General features: G+C 52.5%; 1 protein-coding gene across 15 annotated transcripts in view; it reads right to left on the minus strand.

Moving 5' to 3' along the window:
• Window positions 1–25,249, minus strand: part of DAB2IP (DAB2 interacting protein) — a 199,668-nt gene that overhangs the window by 23,651 nt on the left and 150,768 nt on the right. For 11 of the 15 annotated variants that reach the window (XM_064676617.1, XM_064676616.1, XM_064676619.1 and 8 more), the window contains 3 exons: window positions 15,808–15,961; window positions 10,431–10,529; window positions 7,767–8,321 (listed from right to left, as the gene is read on the minus strand). In XM_064676617.1, the coding sequence (XP_064532687.1) occupies window positions 7,767–8,321; window positions 10,431–10,529; window positions 15,808–15,961 (808 nt within the window). Of the gene's footprint in view, window positions 1–7,766; window positions 8,322–10,430; window positions 10,530–15,807; window positions 15,962–22,129; window positions 22,223–22,470; window positions 22,608–22,702; window positions 22,727–23,902; window positions 24,305–25,249 lie in introns of those variants that run through there. The other 4 variants (XM_064676627.1, XM_064676628.1, XM_064676630.1 and 1 more) reach the window with 4 other exon arrangements.

Here is a 25,249-nt window from a genome sequence, read left to right on the forward strand (position 1 = left end):
ACCTGCCCAACTCCCTCACAGGGACAAGAGGAGAAATAAATCTCTGGAGAGCCCCAACTTTTGCCCCCCAGCGACTCATCCCAGACCTGCACTGCATTTGCCCCTCCAGCAGTGGCTGGGCTCGCAGCAGCCCCACATTTTGTGGGGTGAAACCTCTTCTCCCCTGTGAAACGTGGCTGTGTGTGGTGTCCAAGTGCACTGCTGCAAACCAGGGCCATGCTCCAATGTCACGAGCTGTGCCCACAACTAAAGGCTGAGAATCAAGCCTGGATATGCACTGAGATGCTCCAATGTCCTGTTTTCCCAGTATTCCTGGAGATAAACAGCACTGCAACAGAGCCCATTTTGGGCACATTTTCGGTCTGATGTGCACACAACCAAAGCCATGGGCTCTGATAATCCTCTGTGCTGCACAGCAGTGGAAGGGGCGAGCAGGAGCAGCCCTGACAGCTGCCCCTGCATCAGTCTGGGCTCTTGGACTGCAAATTCTAGAGGAAAACCAGAATTTCAGAGAGAGCTCCAGATCTGCTTCAGTCCCAGAGTTCACTGAGCAGAGGGTCAGCAGCTCCTGCAGCCAGGGCTAATGCAGGAGGAATGCCAGGCAGCTCCTAATGCTGATACATTCCTCTGCACTGCTCACGGGCAGAGCAGCTCTGCTCATGCCTGGCTCCTCCTCCTGCACCAGGTGCTGAGTGTCACCACTCACCTGGATGACAATGGAAAGGGGCTGGCACTGTGCAAATCACCCTCTGACAGCTTCCCCACGCAGGAGACAGAGAAATGTTGACAGACACGTTCACTTCCACAACCAAGGGCACCTTCTCAAACTCCCTTTTACTAAAACAAAATAATCTGCTCAGTAATGACCTTCCACTAAAAAATTCTCCTTCATTCCTCACGGCAGTACCAGGGGTAGCCCTGGATGCTGGCAGGGGCAGGAGGAGCACCCCAGGCTGCCATGCAGTGTCCCAGGTCCTGTCCCTGCCATTCCCAAGCACAGCACAGCTCCCAGAGCACCCAACAAACCCACTGCTCCCACATTCCCACAACACTGTGACTGGGACCAACGTGCTGCCTTGACCTTCCTCCAAAAACCTTCAAAAAAGCCAAAGAAGGAGCTTTGGGCTAAATAAATGAAAAGTCACTTCCATTATTTCTCTAGTCAGAAGATGCCCTTCCTCAGATCCCGCTACGTCTGCAATGCTCCGGCAGCTGCAGAGGCAAAAATCCCTCCTGGAAGCAAAGCACAGCCTCCCCCTGCTATTTTCTCTCATTTTGCCCCTTTTATCAGCCAAGCTGGAATGAAACTTTAAACCCTGCTCAAATCCCGTTAGCTGCTATCTGGGTAACTCTATCACCTTTATCTTCCCGGGGCTCTCCCAGGGTACGTTTCAATTCCAAGCCACCGCTCAGGCTGACACAAGGTGCTGATTCTTAATTAGCAGCCACTGACCTTGGCTTTGCTTGATTCTCTTTCCTGTCACTTTCCCAACATACTAATTACCTCAGGAACACCGAGTTTTACAGCGTCTCTCAGCCAAGTGTTTGCTTTTCCCCCTCTTGTTGGCTGAGGACTGGCTGCCCAAGTCCTGGAAACCCAGGGGCCAAGTGGTAGCCAGAGAAGATGTGAATTTGGATGATTTTAGCTGATCTAGAGAATTCACTAGAATTTAAACGAGGCAAAATTCCACGGCAGGACTCAACATAAAGCCAGAAATATCCCCTGGAAATCTCTGCTGCTGCTATCATTCCCTACGGAGCACCTGCAGCTCAACAGCTGGGAAAGGGAACCTTTGTCTCCAAAGTGGAAAGGAAAGCTGCTGAAATCCCAGAGAGCTCCATTAGGGCACAGCACCCAAAGCTGGGCTTAGCACGGCAGAACCTGGCCTTGTAACTGTGTAGGGAAGAGGGCAGAGCCAGGACACCCAGCAGCATCCCACAGGATTCTCCCTGTCCCTGCGGCCTCCCCAGGCTGCAGGAGTCATCCTGCCAGGCTGTAGGACCTGCCCCTGGGATGTACCCGGGGTCTCAATCCCCCCAGCCAGTGTCCTTGGGCGAGCTCCTCTGCAGGGACTGCTCTGAGCAGCCGTGGGAAAGGGTCAGTTCCCATGACAGACATCCTGCACTTCTGTCCCAGGGCCAAGGTCCAGACCTCATCCTCCAGTCCTGCCCTCCACACAAAAAAAGCCACATCGGCTCTGGATCACACTTGTGGTATCTCTGCCTTAAGTTCTCCAGCAGCCAGCACTCAGAAGACACAAATGGAATGCAAATACTTGTGGAATCCCTCCGGGGGCCTCACTCACCCACATACAAGGTCCTGAATAAAATGCAATAACTAAAGCAAATAAAACTCCCTGTTTCTGAGCAGCAGAGATCAGCAGGGGGTTGTTTTCAGTTAGGGCCCCTGGCAATGGAAGAAAATAAGATGCTTTATTTCATTACATCTGAGCTGAGAGGGGAAGGAAAAGGTCTACAGCCAAAATTAAGGGCTGTGCCAGTGTTCTTCAGCCCTGTTTCCATGTTTATTTTGAGGCTTTTTGCTTCAGACTGGACAGAGCTGAACCTGTGCGACCCCAGTCGCTGCACATATGCTGATAAAGAAGAGAATTCATAAATAAATAAATTCAGAGCAGACAGCACAAGGCTGTGCTGGTCTCCAGTGCTTTGCACACAAACCAAGCATGAGCCCACGGCAGCGTGTGCTATTCCAAGGCAGCTCCTCCACAGCTCCAGACATGTGGGCAGGAGCCTGGCAGCCTGATCCCACAGCTTGCCAGTGCCAAGTGAGCCCATCCTACCACTGAGGGGTCTGTCTACACCAAATATCCCCATCCCAGGGGGTTCCAAGTGCCAGTCCCTGTGCCCAGGGGTGTCACTGGCAACTCCTGCCCTCCAGCTCCTGAACCTGGGAGGCAGAAGGATGAAGGCAGCTGGGTGCCTGGCAGGGCTGTGGTGGGAGCAGGAGAGCTTTCCAGGGAGCCAACAAGTCCTGCAGGATATATCCTGTTCAAAACCAGGAAGGATTCTGCACCTCTCCCCCCTGGGGCAGGTCCTCCAGCCCAGCTGGAGCCTGTGGGGTGTCAGGGAGCTGAGGAGACCCTGCACACCCCGTGGGGGTCACACACCCTCCGGGCTGGGGCCGATCGTTCCCATATCGTAACTGACTGGTGGGCAGATTGACTTTGAAATAATAAGGTTCTCCAAATCACAAGCCTGATTAATAGGATTGACTTAACCTTAAGAGGATTGAATTGATAAAGGTAATAAGATTACTGCTTATTTCAAAGACTAGCTCAGAGTCCAGCTGGGCCTTTATGCAAAGGTGAAAAACACCAGGGGTCGGTAGGGCTGCAGGTTACAGGTGGAGGAGTGCTGGGACACACCTACAGGGGAGGGAAACGTGGCACTCAGGGGTGCTGAGCTGTGCAAGGAGACCAGCAGAGGGGCAGCGAATGAGTCCTGGACAGACCACGTGAAACAGAGGACCCCAGCCCCAGTCCTAGACTGTTCCACCACACAGCTCCTCTGAGAATCTGCTCCAGACACTTCTCTGCCAGAAAATGTAGTGCTGTGCCCTCCTTCAAGCCCTGGAGCTCATCCTCAGTGCTTCTGGCATATTCTAATTCTCCTTGGGAAAAGGCAGTGAAGTGACAATGTTAACACACAGGAATCTGTCCATCACCTTGCTCAGGGAAATTAGAAAACCTCAGGGATACACCAACACACTGAGTGACCACTCCCTGCAAGGGCACAGGGGCTGGATCCCACACAGAAGGCTTGGGAAGAGCCAGATCCCTACACTGATCCCTACACCCACTGGTGTTCCCAGTCCTGCCAACCACCCTGACTGCTCTGCTTGGGGACGGGGAAAAACAGTGGGGATGCTCATAAAACTGATTAAAGGACTGATTAGCTCCACTATGGCTGCTATAAAATATTATCAGAGAGATAAACTCTTTGTGGGGGAAATTATAGGGCTGCTGCTGGTCCGTTTGTGGCTGAACATGCACAGCATCCTCACTTCCCTGTGTCCTCAGCCTTTCCAGGATGGAGAAGGGAGCAGTGCTCCCTGCAGGGACCAACTGAGCCCTGGTGCCACCAGCCTCCAAGCCCAGCTGTGCCACATCTCCCTGTCCCTGCCTGAGCTGAGCAGTCACTTTTTGGGAGGTCCCAGAGCCCTGATCCAACCCTGGCTCTGCCACTGGAATGTGGGGTTCCAGCAGACTCACATGGGGAGAGCAGCTACATCTGCTCTGCGGAGGCAAATCCTCACAGCACAAACAAACAGGGACACATGTTTATCCTTCACTCCATTCCCAACACCATAAATATTTATTTCCAGTGAGCAGCCGGTTTGTTAGAGCTTTATCTAATGCTGGGTTTGATCGACCAACTCTTCGCACAAGAGAGGTTTTTTTACATATTTACAGCCATGAATTGAGCCCCAGAAGCTCTAAGATAGCCCTGAAACAAATCTTAAGCATGGTGAACATTCTGGAAGCATCAGAAATCCATTGGGAAGGACGCAGCTTGTCTACCCACAACCACATCACAGGGCCCACATGGAGCCCTGCTAACAGCAGGGATGAGCACTCCCAGTCACACCAACCACGGCAGCAGAAATACTCTATGACTTTGTGTCTTTCGTCTGTGGGTTGTAAAACACATGAAAATAGCTGGGCATCTCCACCCCCTTGCAGGGAGCACCTCACCAGCCCTCTCACTGGGAAGGGGGAAGCAGGTAACAAGTGAAGGACAGAGCTGAGAGCCCACATCTGTGTTTTAGCCAACAAACAACATCCTCCTTCCAGCCTCTCCTTGCCACAAAGCCAGGGAACATCCGTGTGTGCCGGGAGCTGATCGAGTGCTGGGTGTCTGTCAGATTTTCCAGTGGGCTGAGGCAGCTCCCTCCCTCCCTGCCTGCCTGCACTCAGAGCCTTATCAAAACCCTCTTCCCCTCCTCTCCACCCACTGCCTTGGCAGATGCTCAGGGGTTTCCAGGCATGCCCTGTTTCACACCAACCCTCCTGCAGTGCTGTAGGGATGCAGCTCTTCCCTCTCCCAAACAGAGATCAAGAGAAGCAGGGACTTTGACTCCAGAGAGGACTCTCTGCTTTCATGCTCCACCTTTAACAGCTACACAGCCCAGGAAGAAGCAGCTATTTAGGAAGAAAATTCACCTACAGCTCTTGTCCCCTTTCCACTTGCAGCCCCAGGTGTTCCCCCCAGCAGGAGGGACTTGGGCAGTGCCTGGGGGTTTCTGCAGCTTCAGATAACAGGGAACAGCTCAACATGGCAGAGTGGGGTGTCTGCAGGCAAGGATGGCCCTGCATCCACCCAGGGGGCTGCACAGGGACACTGGTGGCTGTGGGTGGCACGTGGCCCCAGCACATCGCACCTCTGCTGCACGGCAGGGACCCGATCCCTCATTAAGGGATTACAACGTATTTACAGCAAATCGCTGCAGGGAGACAGGGCCCGAAACAGCCCAACACCAATTAGCTGCTAACGAGTCTTCGTGATAATCTAGCGGACATTTGTTCCTCAGTCCAACTGTAATTGCTGCTTTAGGGTCATCTACAGCAGCCAAGAGCCACAAAAACCCCTTTATCAGCAAAACACATCAGTGGTTGCCGATTGTGAGTCTGCAGGGCAGGGGGAGCTCTGAGGGGCTCACTGGGAAGGCTCCTGGTGAGGCAGAAGGATGAGAAACCCACCTCCAGCCCAGACAAGCTTTGGAGGGTCACGGGAGGATAGAGGCCTGGAGAAGGGGGGGGTCACTGCTCTGCTGGCCCTGCACACAGGGCCCGGGATCAGGTGCTCCCACTGCTGGGCTGGAGCTCTCCTGAGGGGCAAGGAGGTGCACCCATGTTCCCCAAGCAGAGGTGAGGGGTGCTTTCCTTTCTCATTCATTATTTTGTTACCTTACTGCTGCTTTTCCCTCTCTCTGCCTGTCCAGCTCAGGATGCACCACCTGGTTCCCATGCTCCAATAACTCCTGTTGCTCTGACAGCTCCCCAAACCCTGTGCTAATGCTGATGGCAGATGACAGGCAGGGAAAGCAGGAGCTCCATTTTAGGGGGAAAGTCATCAAGTCTGTTTACTGTTTGCTGTGTCCCCTGTGTGGAGCCTCTGGGATCTCAAGCACTGATGCAGACACATGTCTGGAAACACACTTGCTCTCTCTGGAGCCTCTCCAGTTCTGAGAAGAGGAAAAAGGCTGGAGCAGTGACAATTGCTCTCAGCCATGCCCACACACGATCCACAGTGACTGAGATGGGGGTGACACTTGAAGACTGTTTCACCACAGACAGGTCTTTCATGACAGTGCTATTCCCACAGAGCCCTGGCACTAGAGCTGCTGCAGCCACAGCAAGGGGCAGCAGAGCCCCTGGTACTGGCAGAAGGCTGTGCCCAGAAACCACGCGGAGCCCCGGCCCAAGGAGTGAGGAGGGACATCAGTGACATCTCCTTGTGTCACCACAGCGTTATTCCACAGGCCACGAATCACAGGCCTCTGAGGACCAGGACCACGGTCCTTCCCTGCACTCCCAGGGTCCAACACTGCTGCCTGGGATCACGAGGGCTTTAACAGAGCTATTTTCTCTGCTGCTGCAACAGCAGGGCCCCGGCCCTGCAATCCTCTCAGTGAGCTTTGCCTGCCTTGAACTAGATCAGGAGGCCAAGCCACTTCTCTGTCCGACAGATGGTAACTCAACCTAATCCACGAGCCCGGCCACGGTCCCGGGCAGCAGCAGCAGCTGCTGAGGAAGCAGAGCCTTGTGATTCCCCCTCAGGTGAGGAGCTCACGTCTCCTCAGCACTGCAAGAGCTTTGGACATCTTACTCTTCCCCAGCTCTACCCTGCAGAGTTCACAGAGATGGTAACAGAGAAAAATGCTGATGCTTTAACTCCTGCAGCCCCAGCACAGGCACTGCCTGCCATGGCTGTGCCAGGCCACCTGGGGATGGAGGATGCTCTGCAGCAAGTGGGTCACTCCATGCCCCGTGTGCTCAGCAGGGAAGGGGGTCCCAGCTCTGCTCACCCTGCCTGCACCCTCACAGATCACAACCAGGAGCAAACCCCACTCTCTGCCTCCTCCTGGCCTGCTTCTTCCCCAGACCTGCTGGAGGATTCCCAACCAGGTAGGAGGCTCAAAGTGGTCCACAAAGGCTCCACTTCCACCAGGAGCAAGTTGGTGGCATCAAACCACAACGAGCACTGCCCTGGGAGCACCCCTGGGCTTTCCCACACTGCTGCCCCCCTTCCAAGAGCAGCAGGACAGACCCTGAAGACCAAGAGCTGATCCAGAGACACGTGTGCCCACACAATTTACTCAGGAATTCTCAGGAGGCTGCTCATTCCCATTCAGCTCCTGCTGTGTTCCCCAGGAACACCCTGATACCCAGCACACCCAGGCTGCTCAGCTTGGGCCGGTATTGCTTACATTCCATCCCTGAAAACTGCCTCCTTGCTTACTTTTACATCTGTGCCTGTTTATCCAGTAAGAGCCTGGCCCCTGAGCCTCCAGAAGGAGAGCAAAGTGACTCACTTGGTATCTCGTGGTCCCACTGACCCCTTTGCTAATTAAGCAATTTGCGCTGCGCGTGCTACCAACTTGTGTGCAATTAGAAGAAAAACAGAGCGTAGTAACGATGCCCAGTCGGGCCTGAAGCCCAGCTGACGTGGAGATCCCCCAACCCCAACCACAGTCTGCTCCCCGTGGTCCCTGGTGGGAGGGGACGGGGGGTGGAGGGTCCTACCTTGGCCTTGCCCGTGCTCTGCAGGATGTGCACCAGCGCCGACGCCATCTCCTCCTTGTTCTTCACGCTCAGCGAGGGCTCCAGCACCGAGCACAGCACCATGTAGTTGTTGGTGATGTACTCGGCGAACTCTTTGTACATCTCCATGGGAAGGATGCTCATGCTCTGGTAGCGGGATTTGATGCGGATCATGGGCCCCGGGGACTTGCCCTTCCCGGGGTTGGGGCTCACCACCGGGTACCATTTCTCGACGAACTGCCGGCCCGTGACGGAGCTGACGGGGATGTTCACCTGCCCAATGAAGTTGGTCTTGTCCTTCTTCTTCTTCTTGTCAGTCTCTTTGTATAAGTGCACCGTGATGTTTTTGAGCGACGGGAGGTTATTAAATTCAAAGTGCTCCCCCCAAAAGACATTATCAGTTTTCAATTTACAGGTAGTTCGTGCATAAAGAACGTCATCCAGGCATAATTCACACAAGTACTTTTTCTTAGCTGGCAGGTCCTTGGCTTCAATAATCCATAACTTTAACATATTCTCTACCCTTCTGCTGTTGTCCTGAAAAAAAAAAAAAAAGCAAAGAATAAAAGGTCAATTAAAAAAAACAACCACAAAGCCAAGCACAACAAAACTGGAGATATGAGTTAATTATTTCGGATGTGCTAAATGAGCGGAGGCTTAATTACATTTTATTTTAAGGAAATACTGGCTCTCAGGAATTTGCATAATAACACTACTTATGTTAATTTTCCAAAATATCACCGTGCTCTCCATGTCTGTTGGTGCCAATTAATATAAGGAAGAAGGAAGATAAAACCCCTCCAAATCATATATGTACTGTTTCCCATTCCCTGCCAAGAGGGTCTCCAAAGAAACGGAAAGAACCTCACTGATCATGACTGGCTTTTGCAAAGCAGAAGCTTTTACAGGTATCTCACAGCTCTGGAGTTCATTTGCTTTTAACAGAGCAACATAAAGGGACCTGAGTGCACACCAAGGGATGGCCTCATCCACACGGGAATGCCACCACTGCTGGTGGGGAAGAAACCATGTTTTAGGGCAGAAGTCCAGAGCACCCAAGTAAAACATTAAGAAGAATTATGGGAAGGAGAGTGAGTCCCAGGGGAGAATCATGACAATTCAGAAACAGAAATTTGCCTTGGATATCTTTTAAACAATAACAGAGCCAAGAATACCGGGGATCTTTCAGAGCTCCCTCGTGATGCTGATCTCATCCTGCAAGAACATCCAGGGGTATTTTTTGCAGGAATGACTTGAAAGATAAAGCACTGGCAGCTGAACTGCTGCTGCAAAACCTGTTTTGTTTGGAAACCCCTCACTGAAACAGCAGCCACAGCTTACTCTGCTCGGCCCAGGAGTCTGGGCAGGAACACTCCTGCTGGAAGTCCACAATGGAGTACTGTAGGTTCAGGAAGTACACACAGGAACTGCACAAGAACACTGAATTCCTGACAGAAATTTCAAGTCAGATACTGAGTTTATTGTGTATGAACTCAAACAAAGATGGAAAGAGAGCCATCAGTTACTGAATGCTTTGAGCTGAGGGCACACTTCCAAATGGACTTCCACTCAACACTGCACCTCAAAGCCAGCAACATGCACAGCCTCAACTCACATTCCCAGGACTTCTCTCACGCTGAGCATGACCACACAAACCTCACACAGCTCTCTCAGGTCAGTGCTGCCAGGGCTGCTGCCCTCAGACAGCACTGGAGCCACTGAACTCCACATCCAGGAACACGCTGCCAGAGGCAGAGGTTCACCTCTCCCCTCTCCCCTCCACTGCTCCAGCTCTCACATTGAAGCAAACCTTTTATCCTGACATTTGGCACTGTGCTGGGAACAACAAACTCCAAGACTGAGGGCTCCTTTAGAACCTACCAGGCCTGGACTGAACTTGTGTGGAATGAGATCACGTCACTTGTGTCTTCTCTGCCCAGCAGAAAAAGACATGGTTGAGCTCATCAGCTGTGGAATCCTGCACTTCTCCTGACCAATCTTTGCAGCCAACTCCAATGCAGAGAGGGGAGAGCAGCTGTACATTTTGTTTGAGGATGTACTTAGTCTTGGTGGGCCATAAAAGCTCATGTTGAGTGTCCCTGTGTTGTAGCCAAGAGAAGGATTTGTTCCTGTAAAACTCAGAGTAGATGACTTTGCTCCTCAACTGGCTGGAGAAGGGAAAGCCACATTCTACTACTGCCTCCAAAACTCACTGTAATGGGCATTTGAGTTCCTCCCTCACTGAAGTAGACACTGTGTCAGGAACTGACTTGTGAACTCTTTAGACTACTCAGTCTTGTAACTTTGCTGGCAGCTACCTGACATCTGTCCCAGAGCTTCTGAGAGGTGAGAGTTCTATGCAAGTGGCAAGTACCATCAATAACAGAGCAACACTGAAGATTCTTCAGGTCTGATCAATTCTTAGCAACAGCTGAAGCAGCATGTGCTGAGAAAAGAGGGGAAGGAATAATTGGCACTTGCCTGTAAATATAATTGTGGGAGAAAGCAATATGGAAAAAGGCTGACCCAGAGTTACACTTACTCACTGCAATGACAATACGTCCCCTGCTGCTCCCATGCATTGGGCTATAAAATGTAATAACGAGGAACTGAACTAGAACAGAGGCAATTCCTCACAGCCACTACCTTATTTGGGTGCACGGCACGCCGCAGGTTTTCCATCCATTTATCTCGCTCTGCTGCAGAACGACACGAGAAGCACTTACTTCCTGATGAAGTCGTCACCTACAGGGAAAGGAACAGGATTATGTCTTGACCAGCACACTGCAGACCATGATTTGGGGGGAGAGAGGGACTTAGGGAAGATGCCAGTGGATTTTATTTTTTTTTTTTTAAGTAAACAGCTTTACCCGAGCATGAAGCAACAGCCCCTAAGGCTGGCAGAAAAACAGGACAGCTCTGTATGTTACAAAAATAATCATGGAAGCAAATTCCAATTACTTCTCCTCTTCCACACCAGAAAACACTAGATAATGGGCCTCATGCATGTGATGCTTTAAACCACCAAGTTCCACAACTGAGGGAGTGCAAATCTTTAGATGAACTAAAGATAAGTTGGAACACCGAGTGGATACCTGGCATTCCTCCAGGCCCAGCCCAAAGCCTGTGACAGTAACAACCCATTCCTTGTTTCCAGCAGAACATGAGACCCGGAAAGGCTCTTTTCCCACCTTCTCCCTTGGTGTCCTGTTGCTTCTGGAGCCCGTGCTGTGAAGAACACAGGGACAGGAACATACACCCCACTCCTGGCCATGGTATGAGCCCACACCAGCTCAGAGCCTGTCTGGGCCATTCAAGAGCTCACAGCAGCCAGTCCCCATGGCTGGGAAAGTGCTGCTGAGGTCACCTCTCATGCTTCCAGGATCACCCCAAGGGATTTTCTGCTGTATCTGTGTGGCTTTCTCTGGCCACTGGGATTTCATAGCCAGGGTTTAGGAAGCACACTCACAGCAGTGACATTTCCAGTGTTGCAAGTGTCCCTTATTCCTTATCACATCCCTGCTATCCCAAGGAAACTCAACCCTGCTGACAGTCATGGAAGCACCACTGCCTGGCAGACCAGAATCACAGGCACCAAACTTTTCTTCCTGTCCACTACAACAAAATTCTCTGGCATCAAGTACTGAGCCAAGGTCTGAAAGGCCAATAGTTCCCTGCACCTTCTCCTGCACAGGCATTCCCCAAATTGCCATCTCCTCCAGTCCTGCTGGTCCTGACCTCCAGGACCGTGGTGGTCATTCCTGGTGGTCCCAGGGCCCTTTGCATTCCCAGCTTTTGTGCAGCCATATTCTCCATGCACAGCTCTGCTGGGAGGCCAAATGGACCTGGCTGGTGCTTTAAATAACTCCTCTCTGAGCTTCATTTCCGCCAGTCTCAACCTGCAGAGTTATTTCTGAGTGCTTTATCATCTCGCAGTGTTTGTGTTTACACACTGTGCACTGGGTTATCAGCTTCTGGGAGACACAATCTCCTTTAATTTCATGTATCTCCCAGAAGCCCAACCTGTTCTTACAGCAGAGCTGGCACCCGCTAAGATTTGTCATTAGCAAACCTCAATGATAAGTTGAACACATCCCCTCCTTTGAACACAGACATCTTACCAGGACAGAATGAGAAGAGGCCTGGCCTGTCTTTACATAAAAATGCAAGAAATCTTCCAAGCAAGAGGTTTTCTCCTTCAGACAGACACTCTTCCCTGTCCTTACACACTTTTATACTCTGCCTGTAAAACAGACTCTTCTGAGCACAAGCTCTCTTCTAGTTCCAAGAACAGACTCCATATTAGCAGGCACAGCAGCGTGATCTTTCCAGCACCCTTTCATGCTTTCAAGTATTTCCAGCTTCTTCAAAGTCTCCCATTCCAAACCCACCTTGCCTCATCTCCTCACTGCTGCCGATGCCCATGTGAACCTCCATCCCTGAACGTTCCCACACGGAGTTCTGGTGGCACACAGGATGTACCACTTGCAAGACTTTGTCTATGCCATGTGATCCCCATCCCCTGCTCTGCCAGAGGGTTCTCCTTGGTGACACACATGGATATCAGAGCTGCATGGAGGACATGGAGGATCATATCCAAATAAATAATCCAGCTGTCCTTCTACTGAGTTTTCATTCAATATCAGTTTTTTACCAACTATCTGTTAAGCTGAATATCTAATATATTTTCTTGCCACACTTAAGTCAACACATGAGTTATCACGGCAAAATTAATTACTCAGTTTTAAAATAATTATCAATTAATTAATCACTCAAACCCTAAAAAAACCTGTAACTGTCATACTGAAGTGAGAGAAGGGGAAAATCATGTGTCAGATATGAAGTGTGTCTTGATCAGATGGAAGCTGAAGGTCGTATCTACCATGTGTGACCAAAAATGTAATTTTCCCCAGATCTGCAATCACACCCCAGCTTTGAGTTCTGACCTAAATATCATATGGCATTAATGATCTTTATGAGATATTAATTATCTTTATAAAGAGAGTATTCCGGTCTCATCAAGATTTTGGAAATGCTAGAATACTGTTAATGTACAGGATAAACTCAATTAATAAAACTCATTAATTTCTGAAATGTTACTTATTCCCACTCATTATCCCCAGTCCTCGGATGGGTGATCTCCTCAGTCAGATAAAATCTTGCCATTTTAAGAAAGTTTTAGGTACAGGGTGAGTTCCTCACTTGAAGGCATCTCCATGGAGTAACTGGAGATGACAACTGAGCTACCAAGGCTGTTTCCCTGAGTGTCCAGAGGATTTCACGAGGAAAGGCTGTGGCTCAGCTGCTCTGCACCCCCTGACCTGGTGCTGAGGGGCACCAGTGCTGCCCTCCCGGCCCCGCGCCCCAAGGGCCACGCGAGCAACGTTTGCACAGCTGGATCCAATTAGTGGAGCTAAATTTAGCTGCACCACATTCTCCCTCGCTGAGGCAAGGCCAGGATGAGGCAACACAGCCTCGGCTGTACCGGAGCAACTGCAGTTTGTCCTTCTCCCAGCCGTGTCCTGGGACAGCTCAGGCACAAGCCGTGCAACGGGACGAGCCTTTGGTCTGCTAAGACCTCAGAGAGCCCCTCGGTCCTCAGTGCCCTGCCTGGCCCAGGACCCCACAAACAGCAGGGCCAGGAATAGGCTCTGTAAGCCTGGACTCTGAGTCTCCACTCCTGGAGAAGATGCCCACTGTATATTTAGCACATGCAGCATGTGCAGTGGCACGGGATGATTTGCTGACTGGGGAGTCTTATAAGGAGAAAGAAGATGATGCTGAGTAATTTAAAAAAAAAAAATCAATGAAGAAAACAAGTAAATACTGACTACTGAGTACTGAGCAAGTCAGAAAAAAAGCAAGTTTCACAAAACTAAGCAGAAAAAGCTGAATGCAGCCCGTGGAAAAGCCCTGCACTGCTGCTGAGTGTCCATCCCAGCAGAGCCCAGCCGAGGGGAGCGGAGCCCAGCACGTCTTAATGCAGGTCGGTGGAGCCAAAGGAGAGGAACAATTCCCTGCACCTTCATCCACCAGCTGCCTCCCAACGAGCCACTTGGTTGTTTTCCACTGCAGATGGCTTTGGCACCTCTTGCTTTTGTCTCCGTCTGGGTGTGCTGCCAGTTCCCTCTCAAACCCGCTCTCTTCCATCTGCAGCCATGTCAGACCGTGCTGTCCTGCTTCCCGAGCCATGAGGCTGCTCCGGTGGTGTGGTGCAGGAAAAGCTGTGTCACACTGTGCCACACACAGGGGAGATCCAATGGACACCAGCCAGCTGGGGATGGAAACAGCTCCCGAGGCACCGTCCCCACTCGGCCACCCCACTGCCAGGAGAATGGAGTTTAAGACTGGCACTGCCCAACAACAGCGACCCAAAGCTGCCTGTTCCTGACAGATCTCCACAAACAGCAGATCCACAACAGCCTCAAAGCCCAAAGGCAATGCCCCCTCTTTGTATCCACCAGTGGTACCCAAGTGCTTGGCAGACTGTGGTCAAGGCCTGGTACCACCAAAGATCCCAGGAGATCTGCAAACTCATCCCAGTGCTGACCTCACTCCCAGTTTGGAAGAGGCTCTCTGCAGACACGAGGCATTGATGTGCCATTTAGCTCTCACCTCGGTCCCTCCCGCTGCAGCTTGCTGGTGAGCAGCCACCAGTCACAAATCAATGTCCCCTTTGTTGCCTGGCATTCTTCCTCCCCTCTGCAGGGTTTGCAGGACAGCAATTAACACGTTCTTTTTTTCTGTGTGACTCCTCTTTATCCAACTCACTTATAACCAAAATTCTCTTCCTCCTTACAGGTGCACGACTTGTGCAATTTCCCTCTCAGTCAGCTTCCTGCAAGTACTGTTCACATCCCTTCCTCTGCTCTTGTGCTGAACAGAATTGGTAAACAACCCTTATATTATGGATGTCACATCTATTTTCCATCTAGCTTCATTTTATCTTTCTTGAGTAGAATGTAATAGAGGCCATATAATTTACAAAACTGTTCCCCTCCTGACCCACCACACTTGTTCAATTCCTCAGAGAATGAACAGCAGTGGAAAATTTATACCTCAGCCCACTCCAGAGTTTGTGTTTGGGGCTATATTTGTAAGACTGTTTTCGTGTTACCTGCTTTCATTTTAAGAAATGGATCTTCTAACTCATTTCTTTCAAAGTGTGCTAACTTCAGTAAAGAAAAGGTATTTCTCTCCCCAGTCTGACTCCTCTTGGACTCTGACAAGGTGTTTTTATCCAGCACTGCCCATCCAAGGACAGCCTGCAGTCACATCCTACAGCACAGTCCAAGCATGGATATACCATTTATCTGCTTTTCTATGCCCAAGCACAAAGAGGTTCCCTTCTCTTCACAGAAACATAAGTATCGACCACCTTATTACTGTAAGAAAACCATTTCCCTGTTCTGTGTCCAGCCACTGCCATAAGCAATAATACTTTGCCATCCACAATTCAGGACAAATGATTCCCAAGACATACTACACTGAATTATCCAACTACAGCCTGGTTTGTACGTGTCCTCCTCCCTCCTGCTAGCACAGACCTAACCACATGCCATAGCAGATGTCAAAATAATCTGAAATACTCACAGATTTTTCTATTTACCCAAACAAGCGAAGCTTCAGTTTTCTAGACAAAGTCCTCAACACTCCCACTGACAGCAGTGGGTTGGCTCTGTGACCACATCTGATGTATTTGGGAACACTGAGTAGGGATTGTCAGCACCTCCCAGTATCTGTATGAACATAAACTGCAAACGGATGCTCTGCTGGAACAGGGCCCTGAGCGGGGCAGCACCTGTGCCAGGGGGAAGCTCTGCTGCGACAGGGCTCACGAGGAGCTCACTGCTCTGATTGTGGGGATATGATCCTCCTTGAAGAGATGGGAGCCATTTTCTGCCTACGAAACAGTCTCTGTGTGGCAATTCAGAGCAGAAACGTTGTCCAGCAGTGAGAGCCCCAGATGCCAGCACACACCTGGCCCCCCCGTGGCTCCCGGCACGGACCCACGGCTCCTTACCTCGAAGCAGTAGTCTTGTCCCAGGATGCTACTGTGGACTGGCTTGATGACCACCTCCTCCTCCATACTGAGATCCAGAGCCTCAACAGCACTACTGGGACTGAGCAAGGACTCGTGGGAGCGCGATTCTTTCAGCCTCGGCATTAGATGGGATCTAGAGGAAAAATGGAATGGTGTCAGTGGATGCTCCCCTTCCCACAGAAACTGTTCAGTCCATCTGTTAGCAACAACTGCAGAATATTCCTGGGACTTTTTTGCCATGAAATAACCCAGGGCCCTGAAGAACAGGGCCTGCTACACTGTCTCATTTGTAATTTCTATTACAGGCTGTATGAGCAGTAAAACAATTTTTCCCAACTCCGATGCAGCCAGGAGTCAGTTATTAGAGGTTTGTAGGCTGTGGGTCTCTGCACAGCTGAGTAAGTGTCTAAATGGCCACCACACCTGCTGAGTGAGACTTCCCAGGTGTGGTGCTTTGCAGTATGGGCACATCAGGGAGACCAGCTGGCCCCAGCACCCACTGCTGTCTCATGAGCACCACCAGGTCCTGCAGCCCCTGGTGCTGAGCTCCCCTGGTCCCAGAACCTCACCATCTCCAGCACAGGCACAGCCAGCGTTGGGATCCACACTCTGTAACCAATTACCCGAGGGCTCGTGTGCTCTCTCCCGTTGTTACACACATCCCAGGATGGGGACAGGGTGGAAAATAAGGCCATGATAGCCCTATCGACTGATCTAAATGCTCTGGAGTCCCACTGGCAGCATTTAGCAGTGGGGAGCCCACAGACAGCGAGCAGAGCACCATTTTTGAGACAGCCAATACAATCAATGGTGCTGTAACTCTTAAAGCAAAACCAGAGAGCTCAAGGGGGACAAAAAAAAAAAAAGAAAAGAAAGATAATTAAGTAGTCCCAGGGAAAACACAGCAAAACCAGGAAGTGGCAAGGGAAAAAATAACTTGAGAGAAAAGGGAGCAGCTGCTTTCTCTATGGCTTGCACCATGTCAGATGTTCCTATGCCAAAGCTCTGATCCTGGTAACTCTGACCTTTAAAACCCCTGACAAGCACTTTAGGGGCTTCCAAAGAGACCAAGTGGCCCTGTCTACAAAGAGAGCGTGACGCCTTCTCCAAAGGCATGGAAGGACAGCAATAAGAGGAGTTTGTGATATTCTCAGCATGGTTTTTCATGAGCAAAACAACAATGCTCCCAGTATACTCCCCGGATTGCTCTGCTCTGTGTGTTGAGTTTTGTTGTTCTCCAGAATAAAACTGACCAAAACAGAGAGAAATGTCAACAGTGCATGCAAAATTCATCGCTTCCAGTGAATGACACACCAGGCTGAATCTAGAAAACAGCCCAAGGAGATTCTAAGATAAAGGGCAGCAGAAGATAAACAGGTGCTTCTCTAGATTTGCCATTAAGATTCAGGCCATGGATGAAGCCCCAGGTGCTAACAGAACTGCCTGCAGCTGGTTCTCTGGCTCAGCATGTTAAATGGGCAGCTCTGAGTGCCACAGGCCACCCTTCTGGCCAGCAGCACTGCAGGACACCCAGCCTGGGGACACACGGCCCGAGGGCTCCGGGACAGCGCCGTCCCCAGACACCTCCCTGCACCCACCGAGGCACCAGCCAGGACCAGCTGTGGTGGTACCTGTAGAACATCTGCAGAACAACCACCACCACATCTTTCTGAGGGGACAATCCCCAGCCCTCAGGCATTAAAAGCCCGGGGCTGGCAGAGCCCTGTGCTGGATCAGAAGCTGTAGCTTCCCAGCAAAGGCTCTCTGTGCCATTAGCGATTCTCTCAACTGCCCACTCACCCCGTATCTCTATGGTGAATAAATTGATCTTTAGGAACCCAGCACAGTCATTTCCCAGTACTTTGTGGCAATTTTACACTATTTTCACAGAAAAGGGTCCCTCTCCTTTTCCTCTGAATGGTACTGTAAATTAACTCTAATACAGGCAGACAGATCAAGTTACCTCAGAATGCTGAGTGCAGAACCAATATCCAGCAGCTCAAGAACTGACAATACAGACTGCTCACCCAGTCCAGATAAGCCCTGAATCGAGGTATTTATGGTAAATCTTATTTCCATATTTTTAGGATGAAATTAGAAAAGGTAGATAACCAAGCTGCAGTTGCTTATTTACTTGCATTCTTGTGTAGACAAATATAAATATTGATAATCTAAACCCACAGCTCAGGACTACATACTCTCACACACATACACGTACATCACTGAGCTGCACTGCTTCATGCTGGCCTAAGAATTTTTATTAAAATTAAAACAAATCAAGCCTATTTTTCATTTAAAACTACTGCAGCTGCAAGGCCACGGGTGGGAATGCAGATGTTCAACACGAAGGATTACCAGGGGGAGATTCTCAGGACATATTATGCTCTCACCAGATTCAGCAAATGTGTATTTATATCCCTCCACGCTCTGCCGGAGGCCTCTGGGAATCCTAAAATTAACGGGACTTTTTCAGGGAGGTTATTTGTCAGGCTCCTGCCTCGGCAGGACCTGCTCCCACAACGTCTCTCCCACTCCTGAGCGGCCGATGGGATCCGACCCAGGTCAGCAGCAGACACATTTCTCACCAGATGCTGCCTCTGTGCAAAGGGAGCGCTGCAGGTCTCAAACCAGCCCTAAAAACCCAGCATCTGTCTCTGTATCAAGAGCTAAGTGGGGAGAAGTCATTAATTAGAGACTCTCCTTGGAAATCTTGGTGGCAGGGACGAGGGATCTCTGCCAGCTCAGCCCTGGCAGTGCAGGATGAGCAGAGCCCCCTCCCAGGGCTCTGTCCCATCCCATCCCCCAGAGCTGGCCCCAACACTACTGACTGAAGCCAGAGCAGCCCAGTACAGTCTGGGGTGGGCCACAAACACCCTGGAGGAGGGTTACATAGCACCTGATTCAAGGGTTCTTGCATTTTAATACCTGTTCCAGCGCAGAGAGCACTCCTGTCCCTCAGTGACGTGGCACCTGCAGCAGGGGCCCAAGTACTGGAAGATGTTTGCCAGACCCACAGACAGGGAGAGACCATAAACTGCTTTCCTGACTCCAAGAGCAGCATCCATAGTGACAGGGATCCCAGAGTCCCTGCAGACCTGTGCTCCCCGTTAGCCATCCCACTCCTGAACAGTCAGACACAGCTGGAACACCATTTGCCCACGGTGAACACACACTTCCAAGACGACAGAGGTACTTGGTTCAAATTCACGTCCCTGCCATCACTGCTCAAGACACTGCCTGTGGGGCCATCCAATCTCCTGCTCCAATAACTCGCTGTGTATTCCAGGTCCCGTCCTGGTTTACGTCAGCTGATCTAATTCCAATCCTACACCTTTGTTTTAATATGGTGGGAACGGCCAGCTGCCCAGAGCCATCTCACAGCAGGAAACCCTCTTTCCAAACAGCACATTCTGTTCTTTTTGCCAAGGGCCCTTTTTTAATCCCTTTCTACTTGCCTAAAGTTCAGTTGAAATGAAGGGGGGAGGAAAAAAATCTCATAAAAGACCACATTAGTTCTAAAGAGAAATAACATTACTGCTACTGGCACTGACCTGGCGAGTACCACAGAGCAGCAGCCAGTCTCTGGCTATTAAAGAAAGAGCTTTGCTGCCCGAGAGCAATGAGGGAGGATTGTTGTGCTAAATAATAAAGTCATAAAACATTACCATGTGAAGGGATGTATCCCCTCTGTCTGCACCCTCCACAGCCAGCAGAGTATCACCAGGCTGTGACAGCACACCCAATCCAACCAGGGCTATGTGGACTGCAGGGAAGTGGACTTGGAGAAACAGGCATGGAGCGACAATCCATCCTCTCCTCATACAATTCCAGTGCTGGGTTTTGAGCAATGGAGGCAGCAAACAGGGCCTCAAAGAGACAACCCTACTGGTTCTCATTTCACAGTCTCACCTGCCTGAAACCACCCAGCTGCTGCTCCTGTGGTTTTATGATGAAAACCTTCCTGGCTATTTTCGAGAGGCAGAAACAAACAGGGAACCTGGCTGGGTAGCTGCAGAGGCATGGAGCAGACACAAAATGTAACACTGAAACATGAGGAAAAAACATAAAGGGCCTTTCTCAAATCTCCTACTGTTCTGCTCTGAGAGCATGAGCAGGTTGGGGAATTCTGAAGGAAGCCCAGGCACTAAGCTGAAGATGTCCCACTAACACCAGCTGCAGAGTGCCTCCCCAGTGTCAGAGGGATCTGATCTCCTAAATTACAGGTTTGACTCTGTGACACGTCTCCTGGTCAGGAAAGGTTCCCTGTGTGCAGCTTTTCAGGCTGGCAGTTCTGTTCTGTGACCAGCCAGGAGCAGGTTCCGTAGGGCAGCCCTGACCCTCTCCCCGGCACACGCCCACTGCAGGGGGTCCTCCGTGCCCAAATGCAGCAGCACAGACTGTCAGATCCACATGCAGCACAGACAGAATTTAAATCTGTCTCCAGCCCAGGGATTAGGGGTTTGTTATGACTGAGAACAAAGTGCACAACTCCAGTAAATTGATTTGCAACATCAGATGGGAGAAGGATTTTAGCAGCCGCAGATGGGAGTAAATCACCCTCTGCCAGCTCTGCCCTGTGCCCGCTGTCCCACCTGAGCCTCACTGCTGCTGGGTCACACTGGGAACACGCTCTGCAGAGCCCAGACTGCTCCCGTGGCTGCACTGCTTCCCACTCTCCTCCACAGCAGCTCTCCCCAGGGCTCGGCAGCAGCACCCGGGTGCCGACTTCCCACTGACCTCAAGACCACTGCTGGGAATTCTCATCCCTCCCTCCCCTGTGCCTCATCCTGCTTCAACCTAACAAATAAATATAAAAGTGATGTTATGGGAATAGCCATGAACAGCACAAGAGCACTTGCATGCTTCCAGAAGATGAAGCATATTTTTTTTTCCTGTAGGAGAGGACGTGGGGATGAAGCCTCAGCACGCAGCAGCACATCCTTCTCCATGTTTGGCTACCCTGAACTTTCTCCTGCCGTTTCCTGAAGTCCAGCTGCTGATCTCTGCCTGGGAAATGCTGCTCATCACACTTATGATGGGAACCTGGTGTTATAGGTTACCCTTACTAATGCAACACCTTCCCTGAGCAACACAAAGGACATGTAATTAAACTTATTAATGCCTGCCCTTGTTTTTAGACTGTTCTCAGTTTCAACCGGCAGCAGGATTAATTACATTCAAAAGGACTCTGTCAGCTCATACCAGATTCCAAACGTTGTTTTTGCCAGAGCAAACCTGAAGGATGATTTTAACCCATGACATTCATCTGAGCGTGGCTATTTGTTTGTTTAACAAGGTGCCACTGGGAAGTTTGTCAGTACAGCCAGCAAGGGCAACGATGGCATTTGTGATAAGCTCTGAGGAACTGCAAAAGCAAGGGAAGGGCATCGGGAGCAGGATGCAAACGGTGATCAGAAACATATACCTGTGTTTCAATCATCAAAAATGCTGTTAGGGAGCCAAGAAAGCACCTTCTCTCTCTTTCCCATGAGAACAATGGCACCAACACGTCGCTTTTAACAGAAATCAACACTTATATAAGAAAATTACCTTTTCTTATTACATCAACCTAAACCAGCCTAAACAGTGCTGGATCTGAGGACATCTGATGCAAACAGCAGTGACAGATCCACCACTCCAGTTTGGAGCCCGAGCCACAGCACAGCCCTGAGAACGAGTCGTTCCCACAGCACTGGCTCTGGAGCGAGCAGGGCCCCGAAAAACACCTGGGGCACGTCCATGGCAGCAGAAGCGCAGCCGGGATGTTGTGCTGCTGTGAGCACCGAGCCAGAGCCCCAGAGCCCCCCGCTCCCCGCAGCACCCCCGGGGTGCTCCCAGCTCCGCTCCGGGCTCACAACCTCCCGAGCTGGGAAGAGGGTGGGGACGGAGGGTTTGATTTTCATCACCGAAATTTTGCGTAACGCCAGCCTGGAGGCGGAATCCGGACAAGGCGGCAAAGGCGAGGCAGGATCCGTCCTGCTGGACCAAACCACACGGAAATGGAGCCGCAAGGCCCATCCCCGCACCGCGGCTGCCCAGGGATGAAACGGACGCTGAAAACAAACCGCGAGCACACGGAGCGAAGGGACGGACACCGCCGGGCCGGGCCGGGCCGGGATGGAGCGGCTCTGCCAGCGCCGGTGCCTCCAGCGCGGCGGCCTCCGCGCCCCGGCCCCGCTCCGCGCCCTCCGCCCCGCCCGGCCCCGCCGGGGCCGCCGTGCGGGACCAGCCCGGCCGGGGCGCGGGGACTTCGCCTGGTCCGCGCAGGAACCGCGCACACCCCGGGCACCCCCGCACTCACCCGCAGGGCCCGGCCCCGCCGCGCCGCCGCTGCACCGCCACCGCCGCCCCGCTCGGGCTGGGCCATACCCCGCTCCCGCCGCCGCCACCGCGGGCGGGGACCCCCGGCCCCGCCGCCCCCGGCCCCCGCTCCGGGCCGGCCCCGCCGCCGCCCCGCCCCGCCGCGGCCCATTGGCTGCGCTGTAGCTGGGCAGAGCGCCCCGGGCCCGCCGCCCCCGGAGCGCGGGGGTTCCGGGGGGCATCGCCGTGCCCCGCGAACGGGGGGTCCCGCCTCGCCCTCCCGGCAGCGCCCCGTGCCCCGCGGGGCCGCCCCCGCCGGCCGCGTCCCCGAGAGCCGCTCACCCCGCTCCGCATCCCGCCTGTCCCGCCCGCCGCCTTCATTCTGCTGTGATGAACCGGGGGGAAAACGCAGCTCTGCGGGAAGAAAGCCCGCGTCGTGCAGCCGCTGCCCCGCAGCGTCCCCCGGCCCGGCACCGGCAGCGGAGGGGAGGGACGGCGCCGCCCGCCCGCCCGCCCGTCCCTGCCCTCGGCCGCGCTCCGCATTCCTTTCCCGTTTGGGAGCCGAGTCACTGACCTTTGCAGCAGCGCGATCCACAGCAGGGAGTAGCGCCTGCAGCAGCAGCCGGCGGCCCCTGCGTGAGCCATGGTCCGCACCCCGCGCGGGGCCAGCCCGCATCGGCGCGGGGCTCAGCGCGGGGCTCCCCGGGGGGCTCCGGGGCCGGGCGGCCTCAGGGAACGCGGCGCCCGGGGCGGCAGGTGAGCGGCAGAGGAGATGGGAGGCAGCGCAGAGGAGAGGGGGAGGCTGCACGGCATGGTCCCACTGTCCCGACTGCCACCATCCTCACCCAGCCCACGCCGACACGTTCCCAGAGCCAGACTGCTGCTGTCATCCTGGCGTATTCAAATGCCTCCATTACTCATCAAGAACAAAGTAGGACTATCTAGTAAATGAAAAACCACCACATGGCACTGTCCCCTGCCTCTTACTGATGGCTGCTTCCTCTTCCACTTTTCAAAGGCTAGTGTCCATGTCTGCAGCAAGGCATTAATCCTCCAGCTCATGTGAGGCGGCTCCGGATCAGCAGAGAAAGCCGACACCTGGGCTGCAAACGCTGGTCAGCATTGGAGGGGAAAACGAGAACAGAAGTAAACATCCCCAGGTGACAGCAATACTCGGGGTTCCTCCACAGCACAGGAGGAGGAGGCAGGTCTCAGAGTGGGAGACGGGCAGGTCCTGCCCGAGGCAGCAGGTCCGAGTCTCGCCTCCTCCAGGGACTCACAAGCTGGATTCCCAGCCGGACCGTCCCTCCAGGCAGCAGCACCGTGCACGGCGGTGACAAACAAGTCAAAATTCGCAGGTTCTCTGCCCAGTTCCAACACTGACTCCCTGCACAGCCTCACCCATGTGCCTTTCCTCCTCAGCCAGGGAGGGGGCCATGACCCTCTCACCTCCAAAGGATCCAGAAAACATGAAGCAGGATTACTGCTGGGCTTCACTAACAAGGAGCTCTGCCTGTCACCTAAAGCCAGCAGGGTCCTTTCTTCCTTCCAAGGCAAACCAGTCCCCACCACACTCCGAGGACAACGGCACCAGCTCACCAGCCAGGCTGGCAGCAAAATGCCCCAGTCACTGCCTGTCCCACCTTGCCTCCTTAGCAGAGAACATCCAGACCCCTTCCCCTTGCAGTCTGCAAACAGCGCTCTGGATTTAGCACATTTTGCCTCATTTTTGCCTCCCCCCATTCCGCCCGCCAGTGGTTTGAAGTTTTCTCACCCTTTCCTGGCAGATGCCATGCAGAGAGACAAGCTCGCTGTCCTTGATCTGCTTTTCAGGGCTTCTATAAAGTAGGGCACCAGCATCAACCCAGCGTCAGGTTTTTGATACATTGCTGGAGTAGCCAAAAATAATAACAGGCGGCTTCAGTCAATCTTTTCCTTCTCAAATCTGCAGCAGCAGCAGCACAGGGGTCCTTTGTGTGGCAGAGTAAAAAAGATGGTGCACGCCAGACTGCAATCCTGGTCAGCAATCCAGAGCCATTCCTGCCCGGATCCGGGCTCCCGCAGCTCCTGAGTCCTGCACGTGGGTCCTCAGCACGGAGCTCTTGCCTTGTGGGGTCCCCTCTCCCAAGCCATCCGTGTTTTGCTCTCCCTATTTCCTTTAGCACTTTATCTCCCGGGCTGCTGTGAAACACTAAGGTCAAGTTACAGTTTTACCAAGCCTTTTATCTTTCTGGCAAGGCACGAAAATGCAGAACCTGAACTTTGGAACGAGCCCTCGCACCTGCAGTGGGTGGAGAGCGGAGCAGACCCAAGGCAGTGGGAGAAGGGATAATCCAGGTTCTCTGCAGCCCAGCAATGGAACTGTCTGTTGCACGTTGGGACACTTTATTAGGAGACTCTGGAAGGAAGTGCTGAACCCAACAAACATGTGCTTTGGCCTGTGCCCCCGCAGGAAGCCAGCTATCCTGGGAACTGTGGCAGCTCCAGCTGACGTAAGGACCCAGCACGGCTCTGCTGCAGCTTCCACATGACAGCAAAGACCAGCAGGACCCAGCCAAAGAGCTCTGTCTGCTGGGAATTCCCCAGTTGAATTCCCCCTGTCCCCAACCTGAAATTCCAGACGGTTTGTGCAGGACTGGGACACGAGCCAGGCATCAGGGGATGAAGTAAGGTTTGACCTTGGAGCCCCTGTGCTCTGTGGGTCTGTTGTGCTGCACATTGATTCTACACACTCTCACCTTGGTGAATGACAACTGTGTTTTCCCAAATGTTGGGAAGTGCCACTGCGCCCCTGCCTCATCGATCCCGCTGGGCTCGGGATGGTGTCTGTAGCACACAACCTTCTTGGGGCTCCAGGCCTGGAATGCACAGGCCATTCCTTGCCCTCTCCCTCTCCACAGCCCCTGGACTGAATACACTTTTGTGGCTCGGGAGGTACAGGAAAAAGCCAAAACTCTACAGACCAGGGCCCTGGGGACCACTTTGTCCCCTTCCCCAGGGGGTGCCAGGCAGTGAAGGAACCACATCCCACTGACTCAGTGTTCAAACACTGCTGCAGGGAGCATTACTGCCACTGAGAAGAAACCTGTGTGTCAGAGTCTCAGCTCCTTTTATCCAAGCC

Source organism: Pseudopipra pipra, chromosome 20 (genome assembly GCF_036250125.1).
Source record: "Pseudopipra pipra isolate bDixPip1 chromosome 20, bDixPip1.hap1, whole genome shotgun sequence".
Classification (NCBI taxonomy): domain Eukaryota; kingdom Metazoa; phylum Chordata; class Aves; order Passeriformes; family Pipridae; genus Pseudopipra; species Pseudopipra pipra.